Source organism: Psammomys obesus, unplaced genomic scaffold (genome assembly GCF_907164565.1).
Source record: "Psammomys obesus unplaced genomic scaffold, mPsaObe1.curated_primary_1811, whole genome shotgun sequence".
Classification (NCBI taxonomy): Eukaryota; Metazoa; Chordata; class Mammalia; order Rodentia; family Muridae; genus Psammomys; species Psammomys obesus.
This window is the reverse complement of record NW_026592510.1, coordinates 4,511,544-4,529,612: the sequence shown is the minus strand read 5'-3', so window position 1 is coordinate 4,529,612 and position 18,069 is coordinate 4,511,544. Positions and strand designations below refer to the sequence as shown.

General features: G+C 40.0%; 1 protein-coding gene across 1 annotated transcript in view; it reads left to right on the top strand.

Annotated features, from left to right (window-relative positions):
- Nucleotides 1-3,590, top strand: part of Lipn (lipase family member N) — a 15,153-nt gene extending 11,563 nt beyond the window's left edge. Inside the window, exons 8-9 of the mRNA XM_055614163.1 lie at nt 592-663; nt 3,357-3,590. Coding sequence (XP_055470138.1) covers nt 592-663; nt 3,357-3,590 — 306 coding nt within the window. The remainder of the gene's footprint in view (nt 1-591; nt 664-3,356) is intronic.
- Nucleotides 3,591-18,069: the final 14,479 nt, after the last annotated feature.

Here is an 18,069-nt window from a genome sequence, read left to right as displayed (position 1 = left end):
TTCTTTCTTTCTTTCTTTCTTTCTTTCTTTCTTTCTTTCTTTCTTTCCTTTCTTTTTTTGTGGTTCAACTGCCTATTTATTTTTTTATTAATTAATTTGTTTATTCAATTTACATCTCAGTCATAGGCCCTTCCCTCCTCACTTCTTATCCCACCCTCGATCCTGCATCCCCCTCCCCTATTCCTCAGAATATGTGAGCCCCAGATCCACACACCCTAAGTCATCTAGTCGCTTGAGGACTGAGTTCATCTCTTTCCTCTGTGGCCTGGTAGGGAAGTCCCAACAGGGAGAAGTGATGAGAAAGCAGGCAACATAGTCCATGTCAGAGATTTCCACGGCTCCTCTCACTGGTGACCCCACATAAAGCCTGAGCTGCCCATCAACTTTCTAAGGGGGCTTACTTGTCCATGAACTTCTCCCTTTAAACCAAGAAGTCTCTCTCTGTTGGACAGCCTTCTTTGTATTGATGTGACTCCTGCTTCCTTCTGGGGAAACCCAACGCTCTTTTCCCTCCTCACCTGATATTTCTCTAGGACTCGCCATGCTTCTCATGATTCTTATGCTGAATAGTCTCTAAAACATTAATTTCAGCTTTACCGATCTGACGAATTCAGAGCTTATGACTGGGGAAGTGAAGCTGAAAATATGAATCACTACAACCAGGTGAGCCCCTCAGGGACTGCAGAATAGAGTTTTGAGAAATTTTGATGAGCAATTTTTTGAGTGAGAACAATCCTGTCGATGATTGCTGACATTGGTACTGATAAAGTTTTTTTTAATTATTAATCTTCAGATCTTTGCGATATGCAGACTTTGTAGAAATAAAGGAGCATATACAAAGGAGAACAAATTATTTTGCACTCACTCTACCCAGAGGTGTTAACTATATTAATATTTTGTTTTATCTCAGTTTCCCTAGCATATATTTTAGCTTTACATAATTGTTACTCTTGCTTCTTTATTTCAAATTACAGTAAGAAATAACCAATGTTACTGAATTTTTTTAGTTTTTTTTTTAAGAGTGAATAATGATGGATATTGTTTCACAACAATCTTAGCTAACATCCTGGTTAAATATATACACAGTTTTGATGGAAACACGCACTGAATTGCAGACACATTTAGCACTGGGCCTTTAATATGCCCTTTGCCACTTTTCTCTTCTGCTTAGGACTGGACTTCTAAATGTGCAATAAACACACTGAAGTTAAATTTTGAATTGACATTTTCTACAGTGTGAGCCACTACGTTTTTATTTCATTTCTAAATGTGAGGACCTCCAGTTTTCCCAGCACCATTTATTGAAAAGGTTGTCTTTTCTCCAATGCATGGTCATCAGTTTCTGGATCTTCTGTTGTGTCCAGTTGGTCTGTATGTCTGTGTTTCATTTATTTTTTTTAACTTTCTAAAGTATTTTATTGTGACAAACAAGGAAGATGCAATCAAACAGACACATAAAATTATGCACTTAGTACTTGATAAATGTCTAATTGTTTTGACAAAATTATCTTGCATGATGTTTTAAAGATTTATTTATTTTTATCTCACACATATAAATATTTTTCCTGTATGATATGGATGCCATATATACACCTGATATCAGTGGAGGTCAGAATAAGATATCAGGTCTCTTGCAACTGAGTTACAGGCGTTGCAAGCTGCCATCTGAGTGCTGTAAACCCAGGTCTTTTGCAAGAGTAGAAAAGTTTTTTTTAAGTAGTTTATTATATTGTTTTTTTTTTCATTCAATACATTTCTACCACAACTGCCTTTTCTTCTCCTCTTTCCATTCCTCTTTCCCCGCTCTTCCGGATCTACTGCTTCTCTATTTCCCTTCAGAAAAGAGCATGCCTCCCAGTGATACCAACTGAACATGGTATAACAAGATGCAATAAGACAAGGTGTATACCCTCATAGGAAAGCTGATGAGGCAACCCAGTAGGAGGAAAAAGTCTCCACAATAACTATATAGTACAATTTGAAATATGAAATTGTGATATCTCACATTTTAGAATTGCTTTTGTTATTTATGTCTTTTTTTGTTTCCATACAAATTTTTGATGTTTTCATATATCTCTATCAAAAAAATCATTAGACTTTTGATGGGGGTGTTTTCAATCTGTAAGCTGATTTTGGTACCAGCTGCTCTTATTACCTCACAGGAACTCCTGTTCTTTACAAAATGAACCTTTCTTCAATCCGTCTACTTTATGAAGTCTTCATTCCAATAGTTTATTTCTTCTGCTGTTTTTAAAAATAGAGGTAGAAAAGGCTTACTTCCCCCTTCCATTCTTTCTTAAACTTTAGAGAAATCTATTTGTGGCTTTTTTCTGTTATACAGCATTCCACTTAAAGTCACTCATGGCTTTAAGTAAAAAGTAAATTAGTAAATTTACTTTTCTATTCTCACTTTTTGAAGTCCTTTATATCAGTTTGGAACAATTCCCCTTGTCCTATATTTTCTTTGGAGAGTTTAGTCATCACCACTAAAGCTTTAATTTAGAAAACCCATACTGTCTGTCCTGAGTTTGGTAGAATCAGTCTTCAACTTATCCCTTCCTAGTCATCTCATAGTTGACTTTATTTGTCTGTCTTAACACAGAGTTCTAAAAAATTACTCTGCTTTGTTTCAAATTTTCTAAAAGTTCTGGATGTCTTAGTTTGGTACATTGCTAAGTTTATTGCTCCTGGTCATGGTCTCCAGTGTGAAGACCATGACCTCCTTTGGGAGGCCTTCAACACACATCTTTACCTGTTCTCATCATTACCTTTCTATTGCTATGGTATAACACTGTGACCACAGAAACTTGTAAAAGAGTTCGATTTGGGGATCACAGTTTCAGAGTGTTGGAGTCTATAACAATTATGGTGGGTGGCATGGCAGCAGGCAGGCATGACCCTAGAGCAATAGCTTAGGTCTCAAATCTTGAAACAAAACCATATGGTAGGAAGAGATGGGTATGGTGCAGGCTTCCCAATGACACACCTCCTCCAATAAGGCCATGCTTTACCAGTCCTTTCCAAACAGCTCTGCCAACTGGAGACCACCTATTCAAAAATATAAGCTTATGGGGGCCATTCTTATTGAAACCACCACACCTATCAAAACCCAACTATATTAAAGTTTGTACTCAAGTGCCTTAGTGCCTCATTAGCTGTCTTTCCCTGCATGTTTCCTTTACTCCCTGAAGGCAGCAACCATTCATTGCATGGGGACTTTTCTCCTTCCACTCTCTCATCGCCTTACAGAGCTATGCTTATAGCAAATACTCATTTTTCAGGCTTTTCATTCATTTGAATTAACATGCTGCTAATGAAGGGTGTCTTTTCATGATTGCCTTTGGTCTCTCTCATAGAGTCGTCCTCCCCTCTACGACCTGACTTCCATGAAGGTGCCAACTGCCATTTGGGCTGGTGGACATGATATCCTCATAACACCTCAAGATGTAGCCAGGATACTCCCCCAGCTTACAAGTCTACGATACTTCAAACTCTTTCCAGATTGGAACCATTTTGATTTTGTCTGGGGCCTTGATGCCCCTCAAAGACTATACAGTAAAATCATAGGTTTGATGAAAGAATATCTCTAAATCCAACCCATCTACTTTTCAGTCAAACTTTGCTTCCAGGCCGATGTGAGGCTGTAGTGAATAATGAGGTTATCTCAGCATTTGCTTGCTAATGTTAAAGTGTTCCTGAGTCTTAGGGCTCTACCTAGGAAAGATTTGACTAGTACCGCTCTTTTCTCACAGAAAAGTCTAAACCTGAGCTTTCAAGGTGTTATCCTCCTGATGAGGATCAGAATCATGCCATCTTTTAACCCAAAATGATCTAGTGAACATTTCTCTGATAATTCTATAATTGAAAGAATTGCTAAAAGAGGATTTTTCTCCAAAGCTTGGCTGTAGCTCAGGTAGGTGTGGAATATTTACCTAGCATGCACAAAGCCATGGGTTTGAACCTCATAAATATGATTTTCTCTTTTTCTTTAGATCACGTGGGAAATACTCATGGGGACGTGGTCTAAAGAAAAGGGCTTTGTCGAGGTAGCCGTTTGGATATGCATTGTGTGGCTATGACTTTCAGCTTACCTGAAATCACCATTTGACCAGAAGGCATTATATACAAGACACAACAGAAATCTTACCTCCCATCAAAAAGCCCAAAGGAAATATCAGTATGGAAAACTATTAAAATCTAAGCTTTTCAGAAGCTTATTATTTCCTACAAACTGGCAAGGGGCACTGGTAAAAAATTTGGAAAAAAAAAGATGAATTGAAAGTGTGATATTAATTACTAAAATTATCAACCATAGGAAAATAACTGAAACAAAGATAAATTAATAAAGCTAACTGACAGTGGTCTATTGGAGCCAGCTAAGATAAAACAACGGTCTTGTATTACAAGGTTTGTATCCATATGATGTTTAAAGCGGCTCTTGGAAAACCAAATTTAGAACTAGGAAGGAAAGTGTAGAGAAAAAGGGAAGAAGGAAGGAAGGAAGGAAGGAAGGGAGGGAGGGAGGGAGAGAGAGAGAGAGAGAGAGAGAGAAAGAAAGAAAGAAAGAAAGAAAGAAAGAAAGAAAGAAAGAAAGAAAAGCTAGCTAGCTCTGTTTGGGGTTGAGGTGATGACAGCTCCATGGGTAAGAGCACTTGTATGCAAACTTATAGAGTTGAATTAAAATAAAAGACTGAGTGTTTGTGTCTGTAACCCCAGAACTGTGTAAGAAACAGACAGGAGGGTAACTGAAGAACTCCAGGCTCTTCAAAAGACCCTGCTTTAAGGGAGTAAGTTAGAGAGTGATAGAGCAGTATGCCTAATGTCCTTTTCTGATTTTTATACCTACACCACACACACACACACACACACAAACACACACACACACACACGACATACCTATGCACCACACACATTCTCTCACACACATTCAAATACAAATGAAAACAGATAATAGATAGATGCTAGACAGATAGGGAGACAGACAGACCAAAAGCTCTATTTCCATCTCTAAAAGATGCTGGACCTTGACTCGAGAATTTAGTAGAGATAAGAGAGTAACATGAAGCTTTACCATCAGCTGTTCTAAACCTGTATGATGTGAATTTGGAAGAGTCTTTAACTTCTATAAAGATGTAATTAAAGAAAAACTGTTATTGGTCTTCCAGGAATCATAAATAGATGAAACGCAGTTAATTTTAACTGAAAATAGACAAGTCAGAAAGTAGTATTTTCATGGAATGCCAAATATCTCACAGTCTGCCACTCCAATAAGTATGTATAATGTATCGTTTTGGTTATTTGTAGTGTTTATAAAATGTGATGACAAATCATTTAAGAAACCAGTTTATATACATTTCCTTCAACAATTTCATAATTTTTATCTTTAAAAATAATTAACTAGGGGCTGGAGAAATGGCTCAGAGGTTAAGAACACTGGCTCTTCTTCCAAAGGTCCTGAGTTCAACTCCCAGCAACCACATGGTGGCTCACAACCATCTCTGAGATCTGGTGCCCTCTTTTGGCATGTGCGGTGCACATGCAGGTAGAACATTGTATAAATAATAAATAAATTCTTCTTAAAAAATTAACTAGGTAACAATTTTAGGGACTTTACCGAGCTCAAAGAATACAATGTAGTTTTCACAGATGAAATATGCCCATTTCATCATATTACCCCAAATTAATGAAACAATTTAACTGCTCTAGTAAGTATAACAGCTCCCAACGTGTTTGAGAATGCTTTACAAGTATATTATTCAACTACCAAGAGTGATGAAGTGCGGTTGTACTGAATGTGCACGTTAATAGCCATTGGCAACGATGAACTCATGCAAGGGAAAATCAGGGTCTCTCTTGTGAATTCTTAGTCTCATTCGTAAAAGAGCTTATAAGAGTAGACTCAGATGGAAGCACCAGTAAGCATGGCATTTAGAAGAACTGTGCAGCAGGCCAGCTGTAAGCCTCAGCTCCTCCCAGAGGAAAATGGAGGTGAGAAGGCAAAGCCATGCTACTCTAGCCAGCATGGATGTAAGACCCATGGCTGACATGCAACCACTTGGAGAAAAAAATGGAAGCTTTGGAGAAAGAATGAGGAAGCTCAAAATGTTACACATGGAGGTGAGGAAACCCAGAGTGCTAAGGAGAGCATGCTTTAAAAGAGAGAGAGAGAGAGAGAGAGAGAGAGAGAGAGAGAGAGAGAAGAAAAGATAAACTTCTGCTTTTTCTGAACTATTCAGATAAGCAAACAGATAGATGTATATGACCATAAATGGCTTTGGCCCTTAAGTTTCTACTCTAAGGCGTGGAAATTCTGGGAAGGAAAACCCCAGTATCTTGCCAAAGGACTAATCATTCCACCCATCTCTTTAGCATGGCTTAAGGTAAGCAATTGCCAAAGTGATTGATCCAACACTACTGGAATGTTAGGTCTTCACCCAGGCCAGAGACATTATTCTCTCAACCAAGAGGCCCCTCCACCTACTGACTCTAACAGAGGCATTGAACATCAGGTAACAGGTTTTATAGGAACACTAGTGGACATGATTAACACAGGAATCTGATTAAAGAGAGGTTAAGTTAGTAGAAATCCTATAAAAGCAGCACAGTGTGACAAACAGCCACTAATAATAATCAGTGGATTGCAGCAGAGGTGTTTTTTGTTTTGTTTTGTTTTTTCGTGTTTACCAGTGTGAAGCTTGTCTGCTTCTGGATGAAATAACTTGGGTTTTGGCTGAAAGCTATAGGGTAGATTCAAAGCTGTTACACATCTTTTTCCTGGAAGGAACTGTTCTCAGGATTCTTCTTCCTGTGACAGATCCTAGAACAGAAAAGGCATAAATTGTCCTAGCATATTTGAATGTCTGCCTCCTTCACATGAACTAACATTTCTCTGGAAAATTCATGTCAGATGATCAACCCTAATCCCATAGGCTTCATCTTACATGGAAGGCTGCATATCACATGGCACAAAAAAGATCACAAGACAGGACTGCACAATTAAGGAAAATTATTTATTTTACCACACTTAGGTACAAGAGATAAAAGATAAACCACAGTGGCCCCTGTTTATACACACCTTCCTTCAAGACAACAACTCTTAGCAATGTGTTTTTCACACCTTTCCATAATTATACCACAAACACCCTTACAATGAAGTTACTCATTTAATTTTATCACCCAATTGTACAATTCTGTAAAGACTTTTCTTCATCTTCCTTCCATCACTAAATTTACCCCTACCAGCTCATCATCAAAGACATCATTGTGACTACCTCAAATTCATTACTAATGGAGATTTGAATGGGTTAGAATATTTTGTAATTATACCAAGTGCTTTAAAAAATGTGTGTGTGTCCATGTAAATGTCATTTGTATAAACTATATAAATAAACTATGCAAATATTATTTATATCGATAGTATAAGTTCAATGATGTAGAAATGCTGCTACAAAGAATTTCTGGAATTTATAATTACACTTTAAGGTATAATAATAGAGAGACTTTATGGTTCAGTATGATGTCCCCTGTTTTATAGAATTTTATATGTGTTCAAATATTTTGTAAAAACTGACAAATGAGAACATAGTGAGAAACTAAACGGGAGATAGAAACAGAGGTCCAATTAAGTTTAATGGTGTGTGTGTGTGTGTGTGTGTGTGTGTAAATGGTTTTCTTCCTTCATTGGCTGTTCTGGAATCACTGTGTAGACCAGACTGGTCTTGAACTTAGAGATAGATCCACCTGCCTCTAAGCACCGGGATTAAAGCAAGCACCTCCACTGCCTGCCTCTCTTCCCTCTTAAAGCAAGGGGGGACACTGAAGGGTATCACACTGCTTTCCAAAGATTGCTCTGGCTGCTGCCCAGGAAGTGAGGTAAAACGGACCTGGAACAGATCGTGAGCAAACGAACTGAGACAGGCCCACCTCTTCCTGCCACACTGTCCAAATGAAACCACGCCTGGAGAAGACAGAAGCGAGTCCCTGACTGCTGGCAAGCCCTGGAGCCGCTGGCTGCAGCAGGCACTCTTCCCTCAAAGCCCGCACCCCAGTTACATTTTTGTGAGCACTGCAGAGTAGATCACCACGAAAATCACATGGTGAGACGGAACAATGGCCTTTCCTACAATAGACATGATAATAGTTATGTTTTTCTAATGTGTGAATATTAAAATATGATTTGATAATACACACACAACAAAAGCTGGAGCATTATTAAGATGGGATTCAGTGTTGCATGACAGTAACATGATGTCTGATGTAGGTTTTATTAAAATTATTATGCATATGCTGTTCAAGTCACCTCCTTGGATTTTCATTTAGCCATGATATTTTTTTTTCCAAACCCACACTAGCAGGTTTTCTTCAACTTGAGTCCTATAGCATGCATTTGAATATCTGTGTGTCTACTTCCTGTTTCAGTCTTTGAATTTAATGTTATCAACGAAAATCAGTTCCCGTTTAGTTTTCCGAGCTTGTCATTTTCTCTGCCATGGACTTGTTTCTATGGTTTTGTGATCAAATTACTTCTGATGATTGCTGGCATACTATTTTGAAGTCATATGCATGGTCTGTACTGCATGCTTTCAGATTTTTTTGTGTGTTTTACCTTGTTCATTTTCTTTCTCTTCCATATAAAGGCATTTTTTATTACCAAAAAACAATTCAAACCTACAAAACTGTATACAGAACAATATACCAAATACCTTCAAGAACTACCCTGGTAGGCGAAAACAGAGGGTTAAAAACAAAATTTCTACCTGCACCAATTTTAAATTATTTTTTTCTACATTATTTCACATGGATCTCTGTATCTTTCTTTTGTGAATATTCAATTACAAATGTATATGTATATCATATCTGAAGGTGGATACAGTGTTGGCATGTAAAATGTTACATATAAAATGTACTTTTTTGACAGTTAGGGGTCCTGAGGCAGGCTCATCCTATTGGGGGGGGATTGGGTTGGGTTGGGTTTGAGATTACATTGGCCCCATGTAACCACAGGAGCCTTAAGAGATAGAGAAAAGAACATCAAAGTCAGAAATTGAAAGTTGCAATGGAACCAGGGGGTTGGCATTGTGGCCTATGAGCCAGGGAAAGAAAGTTGGGTTCTAGGAGAGGAAGCTGGGAAAAGGATAAAAAGATTCTCCCTTAAATTTACCACAGCCCTCTGATATGTTGATATTAGAATCACCACCTCCACCGCACGATAGAATGGCGAATTGAAGCCACATTCGTGCTAATTTGTGATAGCAGCAACAAGAACCTTAAAGGTACAGAAATAATTGCCGTGCCATGTGATTTGATGCCATATAATACCATGCCCATTGCTGCAAGCCTTGAAGTTCTCTGTGTTAAAGGCTTGGCTACCAGCCTGTGACTGGGCTGGGAAAGAGCCTTTAAGAGTGAGACCCAGCAGGAGGGAGTTAAACCACTGGAGCTGTGCCTCTGAAGAAGGCTCTGGATGGGTAGCACCTTCTTCTCTCTTGCTTCCCTGATGCAGGACGTAAGAGAATCCCTGCCACACATTCCTACTATAACATCATATTTCACAGCAGTTCCAGAAGTAGTCCTGTCAACCAACGGCTGAACCTTCCAAAACTGTGAGCTTTTTCCTTTTTTGCAAGTTGATTATCTCAGCCATTTTGGCACGGTAATGGAAAGCGCAGTAATGTATTCAGTATCAGCTAAAATCATTCATAGCCTCAGCGGTAAACACCCTACACATGCGAATTAAACACTGCTGAGTGAACTCTCCCGGCAACCACAAATAATGGTACCCATAGATTAAAGCAGGTGTATAGGAATTTTGGCTTGAGGCAGAGAAGCTGGTTGCTAAGCTATGGATGATTAAAGGGAAGCTCTGCACACTCAATGTCCAGTTTCCTCTTTACCTTTGCCTTCCTCTGTTCTGTAGAAGACAGCACTCCTGAGCCAGGCCTTCAGGAGTTCGGGGACTCTCACGGTAAGTTATACCTATACTACTTTCTGTTCCTAGCCTGGGTCATCTTTGTGTCACTGTTTTACTCCACATGGCTACTCATGATTTTTTTTTTCAATTACTTATCCTTTTCCTTTGAAAGTTTTCTGCTAACCATGACAGCTTCTAAAAAATATATTTCTCAACTACAACTACTGAAATTTTGTGAGCATATTTCCGAATTACCCATCCTAGTTATAAACATGTATATGACAGTGGATTTTTAAGTGAATGAATTACATATTTAAGTAAATGAAGCAGTAAAGAAATGATAACCTGTTTTAGAGAAAGAGAGAAAACTGTTTATTTTTTACTATGGGGGGAGGTAGGAAAATCTGCCATCATCATTTTGAACTGACTGTGTTATCAGAGGGAAAGGGGGAAGGAATCAGGGCTCTTGAACTGGCAAAATTCTTACAAAGACAAAAGAGTGATGAACCTTTCTTCTAGGGACATTGCGTTCATTTCATCATAAAGTTCCGCTTTGAGGAAGGTGCAGTGAGTATAGACAGTCCTTAGTACAGCAAAATACAGCAGGTGTCTTTGAAATCTTTGCCTTTTCAGAAAACTGTGCTGGAACACAGTGAGCACTGGATTGGGTGGTTTCATCAATCCAGACAAGCGATCTGAGAGGCCAGCTTTGGCCATCCACACACACTGCAATGTAGAGAAGCTAGATGCTCAGTAGGCCAGGCAGCTCTAGCTGCCCCTAGCTTAGCAAATACAACTATTTCAGACCACAGCTTAATGTTGGGGTCATGGGACCCAGGCTCCTCATCAGGTAGACTTTCAAGTAATCAGCTTTATTCCCCTTAAGCTGAAAAGCTGATACTTCCCCTAATGATAATAATGCCATTAAATGGTGACAGCATATTAAACAGCTGCTGTGAGCCAGGAACTATGCTATGCATCTTTTACAACCATACTGCAAAGTTGTTGTTATTACCAGTTTATGGGTAAGCAGATTGAAAACCAATAAGTCTTCCAAGTAGCCAGAGCTAAGAGAAGACATTTGAACCCAGGTCTATTAAATTTCACTGCCCTCCATTGTCTTTTTCAGGTGGGTTTCTTTGATAGAGAGTCCTGTGGCTTTGGGCCTCAGTCAGTATTTCCACACTATACCATACACATATACATACCCCTGTCCGTATCCGTATAATAGCCATTCAGGTTTTTTTTTTTTTTTCCCTAACCTCAGCAATGAGGTTAGAGAGATAACCCAGTTGGTAAAGTACTTGCTGTATAACTACAAAGACTTGAGTTTGAGCCTGACTAAACAGGAAGTGCCAGACCAAGGAGAGATCCTGTCTAAAAAGGAATGTGAATGACTCCTGAGGAATGATTCCAAAGTTGGCCTGGTCTGGCCTGGTCTACACATGCACACACAAAGAAAGAGGGCGACCTAGTAATGTGTGTTGCCTCACTCCCTTCTGGTCCCAGCGGCACCATCCCTCATTAGCTAGAATCACAAACTGGAAGGAGCAGTGAGAGGCAGAGACACAACTAGTTTCCCTCCAGATCTTTGAGATCACTGACTTTTGTTTCATTGTTATTAAAGCTTATGGGGTTTTGTGTGGTTTACTTTTCTTTGTCTGGTGTGTGTTAATGTGATTAAGAATTTGATGCATTTTTTCTTGATATGAAACTATGCCAGGCATATCCCAGACATTAAAACACCCAGGAGAGAACCGTTTGGAAAGAGTTTCAGGATTGATGGATGTTGGTGCTAGTGTGGTGTGGTGAGGTAGGCAACCTGCTGATGTCTTCTAGAAGTGGGCGTGCTGGGGCCTCAGTGCAGAGGGCAGAGAGCACAGGAAGGAGGGGCAGGAAGGAGGACAGCCTCTGAAGACACCACATTAGTTAGCACTCTCTCCTTCTGAGAAAATGGACTTTGTTTAGGGGTCTCTGGACCCTCCTGAGAGGAAAGAGCCTCTGCTTGCTTCCTATTCATCTTTCCTCTTTCCTTCTCTCCTCCCCTTTGGAGTCAGATTGTCTGAAGGTCAACTCACTGTAAATATCTGGACAAATGATTTCCATTTTCCCTGACTAAGGCTCCTTACCTGCAAAGCAAACTAATTAGCTGTCTGCCAGGTCTTTGCCGGCCCCAGCATTACTCAGTCCTATAACTTAATCTCTTGCGTGGTGAAGGCAGAGCAAAGCAGCATGCCCTTCTCCTGCCAGCTAGGAAGATTACAGTACCTGTCACCTTAGCAGCCCACCAGCACTCAGCCCTCTTCATGAGAGTGTGTGGTTCCCTGTGCTGCTCTCAGAATGCTCCGACCTGAGGCTGGCTCTCCTCCCGAGACTCCGGAACTAAAATAGTCCCCAAACATTTGATGCCCTGCCTCAAAATGACCAAAAGAGCCAAGTGCTGCCAAGAAACCAATATTCTCTAACTTATTAAAACACTTAGACATAGTATCAGAGAAGAGGATTATGAAAACCATATTCCACATTTTAAATATCTTAGAAGCAACTTTTTCAAACAAAAATACTTCCCATCTTCCAGCATGCATAGGATAAATGAGTAGAAAGCGGGCGAGTATAAATGAATGTACCATGTGATATTCAAATGTGTAACAGCTGCACGTTAGGAGACACAGTGATAGAGATGAGACCATTTAGTGATCTCTGGAATTAGAGGTGGGGCTAAAGATGACAGTACGCTGCTGTAAACCACTAGGCAGAGATACAGATAATCTCCCTGATTCAACTGTCTGATACAATACCATCTGCACGAAAGTAATTGCAATCATGGTTGTTAAGTTTGCAATATTTATTTTATTTTCAGTAGGTAGCATGGGCTGTGCATGTTAGTGTAGGTGCAAAGAGAAGCCAGAAGCTTCAGGTCTCCAGGAGTCAGAGTCAGAAGTATTTGTGAGCTGCCTAACACAGGTGCAGGGAACCATAATCAGGTCCTCTGTGAGAGCAGCAAGCCCTTCTGACCACAGAGCTACCACCCCACTCCCTCATAATTGAGGGGGATTGACTTTGCTATGTATTTTAAAGTGTTCAACGGCATTTCTGCCCTCTGCCACTAGATGCCAGCAGCACTCCCCTAGCAATGCCAGCCAAATCTCTGTAGACCTTGCCAAGTGTCCTCCCTTTGGAGGGCAGACAACTCCAGTTGAGAAAGACTGTTCCAGGAACCACATGTCTCGCCAGAGCTGCAGGTCTCTGTTAGGGAAGACGAGGCCGCACAGGTGACTTTCATCCCAGAGAAATTAGAAAAGACTTAGAATGTGACCGCTATGAAATTAATGGCTACTTAGAAGAATAAAATTCAGATTCGATATCGTTTTCTATTGAAAAGGAAATTTCAATTGTTCCAGAACCAGAGGGGGGGAAAATCAGTGAAAATATTACAAATATATCAAGAATATAATTCGGTATTAGGATGAAAAAGATCAATGTGTGTAGTCAGCATTTTTTTCTACCCTTCCCCACCTGCTCTTCCTCTTCCCTTTCAACCTCTTAACACTAGATAAGATAGAAAAAAGGAAGAGAGAACAGAAAAGAGATTCCTGAGTAAAGTCAGGGGTTAGAAAGGGGTTGATGATATCTTTAGACTAGCTCCTTCTGCTTAGAAGAGTCAAGTTCTTCCTTCCTTCCTTCCTTCCTTCCTTCCTTCCTTCCTTCCTTCCTTCCTTCCTTCTTTCCTTCCTTTCTGTTTTGTTTGTTTCCTTGTTTGTTTCTTCTTTGCATGCAACTACTTAACAAATCATGACCAGCAGCAACCAGTAGCAACCACCAACCCCACCCACCTCTCAGGGGCCCTAGCATTTACCCTCTGAAAAGTCCCTAGAATTCCAAATGTCACACATCAGCAGAAACTATCTGCAGCTGACAAAATCACACACCCACCAGAGCGCAAGGCAAATTATAGTCAGCTGCTGAAAAGCAGCCTCATATCCCCATACCTGGAGTTAAAATAAAAACACACTATTATAATATTTCTTTGTTTTTAAACCAAAAACTTCAAAACTCCTTCTACAAATGTGAGTGAAGCAGAGAGCCTAGAAGGAAAAACTTCAAATCACTTAACTATGAAACATTTATAATGAAACACTTATGAAATAACTACACATCACAAGCCAAAGTTTGAAAAGAAAAGACAAATGTAGTAATTCGCTTGTAACAAAGTGAAGCTCAATATCAATGATGAAGATGTTCAGTTTTGATCATTCTTTGAAACTGTAAGATGAAACAGGCTGGAAACTCAAAAGGTGATCCACAAAGGAAAACTCAGTAGTTGGAATATATTAAAACATCATAGGCTGACTGTAATTCATGAAAATAAAAGCAAAATCACTATGAGGTATCACCTTGACCCTATGAGATTAGCAAAATTAAAGAAATTTTTGAAATGTTGAACTACTGAAAGGAAGGGTGCGGTCATTATGTTTCTTCCACCATCTTTTAGGGAACAATTTAAGAGGATCTCTCAAAATATAGACTATGCATACTTTTTGCCCAGTGTTCTACATCTGTGAATCTGTCCTAGGACAATATTCTCACACACTATATATAAAATGCCTTGAAAATGTACATCGCATTGCTTGGGAAAATTAATTTCAGAGAATGAATAGAATGTGTATCTCAATCTATGCACGTCATGGTGATCAAAGTTTTACACAAATATGTATTCTATAACTTTTACTAAATTGCAAATCTTTATATTATATGTTTTAAATAGAGAAATAAAGGCAGGATGCTGAAGCAAATGACTTCTAAAAACCTGTGATTTTAGTTCTAAAACACTACGGCTTAAGTCTAGTTTACAAATAAACTTGAAAAGGTGAGTTACCATGTTTAGGTCGCTACCACAGTTTCTTTTGAGAAAAGGGGTTGATGATATCTTTAGACTAGTTCCTTCTGCTTAGAAGAGTCAAGTTCTTCCTTCCTTCCTTCCTTCCTTCCTTCCTTCCTATATATTTAACATATACAAACCATTGAGTTCATGTCAGAAATAGTCCCTGTTCCCCTTACTAGGGTACCCACTTGGATACTGAGCTACATGATCAGGAGTTCTGGGTTATATTTTCAATCAGTTTACTGCCATCTTTAGTCTCTACAGAACTGAGAAACATATTAATCAAAAGTAGGAGTTGGCTTACCTGAATGTATTGAAGCAAATATGTGTAGTTTGTATATGTTAAATATATAGGAAGGAAGGAAGGAAGGAAGGAAGGAAGGAAGGAAGGAAGGAAGGAAGGAAGGAAGGAAGAACTTGACTCTTCTAAGCAGGGGAGGAGGACAAGCTGTAATTCCAGTTTCTGGGGAAGTTGAGAAAAGAAAATTACTACTAATTTTTTTAAGACCACATGAGGTCGTGCTTCAAAAGTAACAACACCAGAAAAAAAAAAAAAAAAAAAAGACCGTGAAGGAGAAGGGCCAGGAAATCTGTAAAGCCCTCTAGATGTTGGGCTCCTGGCTTAGATGTTCACACTAGTCTCCACAGCGCCTTTTACTGTCAGATGGTCTTCCTTTGGCTGTGGGTGGTTAATGAAGTGGTCTGATCAAGATCACTGGCCTAGGAAAGGAGGGAGCCAGAAATCACAATTTAATCTGTGTAGGAGGAAAATGTGATTGTTGTTGTCCCCATCAGAGATGTCCTAGTATCCCAAGTTGGTGAAGAAATACTGCTTTATCTTAGAACCACTGGAAAAGACAGAGTGGGAACTTCCGGGCAACACAAGCCTTAAAGCCTGCGTGGAGCAAAACTACTGAGTGATCATTTTGTCAGGTTCTGCTATCTGCTATCTGCCATCGCAATTTGCGAATGAGGACACTGAGGCTCAGGGACTGTGGGAACAGGACCCAGAGTCAAGCGTGTGGTAAACAGTGACAGTTGTTACATGACTTCACAACCTGTCTTAATTATTGTATACTGAACAGTCTTTAAATAATAGTGTTTTTAAAAGCTAGCTGCTGAGAGGGAAGAATTGAACTAAGAGGCTAGGTACTAAAGTGGCTCCAAGACCAGTGCTAGGAGGCAGAGATAAAGCTGCCTGCTTCCTGGAGTGTGGAGTGGGATACTTCATCACTAGAACAAAGTCTATGAAGAACCATGGCATGCTGGTTGGCTGAGAGGAGGATAGACGCTCCATGAGACCCATGCGTGTGTGGGCATGTCTGACAGAGCAGAAGAGAGGTAAGCCATGCCCATTTGCCTGAATGCCACAGAGTTGCCTAGGAAGTAACCCATGCTAGAAGGAGTTGGATATCAAACATCTTAGTCATTTGATCCTAAAGTCATTCTTTTTCAGGTGATTCAAGAACTTTGACCGTGTGTCAATCAAAACTGTTTCTACATCAAAGCCCCAAATAGTTTATAATAGCTGAATCACTTTAATAAAATTTAAAATTTAACATGAGAGCTCTCTAGACTGAACTTAAATAGAAAGGAGTGTGGTTAAAGGAAATTTTGTAGATTCACTAAGTAAACCAGATGATTAGAATTTTGTTCTGTTTTTCTTTTTTTAATTAAATTTTTATTTTTTTTCTTTTTATTATTAGTTACATTTTGTTAACTCTGTATCCCAACTGTATCCTGCTCACTCATTCCCTCCCATGACCACCCTCCCTCCCTCATCTTCTCCCTACCCCTTTCCAAGTCCACTGATAGGGGAGGACCTTCTCCCCTTTCATCTGACCCTAGCTTATCAGATATCTTCAGGACTGGCTGCAATGTCCTCCTCTGTGGCCTGGCAGGGCTGCTCCTCCCTCAGGTGGGGTGGGGGATGTCAAAGAACCAGCCATTGAGTTCATGTCAGAAATAGTCCCTGTTCCCCTTACTAGGGTACCCACTTGGATACTGAGCTACATGATCAGGAGTTCTGGGTTATATTTTCAATCAGTTTACTGCCATCTTTAGTCTCTACAGAACTGAGAAACATATTAATCAAAAGTAGGAGTTGGCTTACCTGAATGTATTGAAGCAAATATGTGTAGTTTGTATATGTTAAATATATAGTAAGTTCACTGAGAATTATTCTGGATCTTAAATACAGAATCTGAAGAAACAACTAAGATTAATGGAGCCCTGGCTTAATTTCTTTACAGCACTGAGAAGCAAATTACACAGCATGACCTAGCATGACTCCCTCCTTGAGGGAGGAAGAAAACATGAGAGAACTTTCCATGTGACTGTAATATTAAGCAGTGGACTAGAATACCTGATTCTTCAAAACTGATTGTTTTCTGTTTAATAATGTGTGTGTGTGTGTGTGTGTGTGTGTGTGTGTGCATGAGCGAGCATTGGGTACGTGCACATGACTGTGGGTGCTCACTTAGGCCACAAGATGTCAGATCCCCTGGAGCTGGAGTTAGAGGTGATTGTAGACCCTGGACCTGGGTTCTGAGAACTAAGCTTAGTTTCTCTCCGAGAGCAGCACGGGCTTTTAACCACCAAAGCATCCCCCCAGGAGCAATCTCTAAGTTTTACTTCTGGCTTTGCCACAACCCAACTTGACAACGCGGCAGTGATCATTTAATTCTGAAATGAAAATAAAAGCTATTCCCCACCTGCCCACCCACATTTGGGCAATACAGCATTTTAAAATCCTAAAATGTCAGCAGTGGGAGGTGAAGTTCTCTTCTCAGATCTCATTTTGCGTAACTCTAGAGCAAGCTCAGTCTCCGCGGGTTCGTGGGGCTTCGTGGAGACAGTCCCTCCTTCTCGCTTTTTCTAACTGGGTCAAATCACTCCTCTTGCATGTAGCAATCCACAATATTGTGGAGGAACGCTCAGCCAGTCCCAGATAGAGATTTGGGCTTGCCTCTTCACACCCACCCAGGCAGCAGGGATGGCGAAGGCTGAGTCATCCTGGCAGATACGTTCCCAGGGACTCACCTTTCCAGCCTTCCCTTTGGCTTCTTCACCCACCACCTTCTCAAAGCCTGCCGGCGGGTGTGGCTGCTCTTAGAGCCCAAGCATTGATGAAAAAAAATGAAGAAATTGCCTTGGTATTTTTTTTTTTTATCATCTTGAAACAGGGTCTTAAACTACTCAATCTTCCTGGCATGCTCAGTTACTAGCAGGTCAAGGAGCCACTCACCTTGCCTCACGGTCTTCTGAACTAGGACAT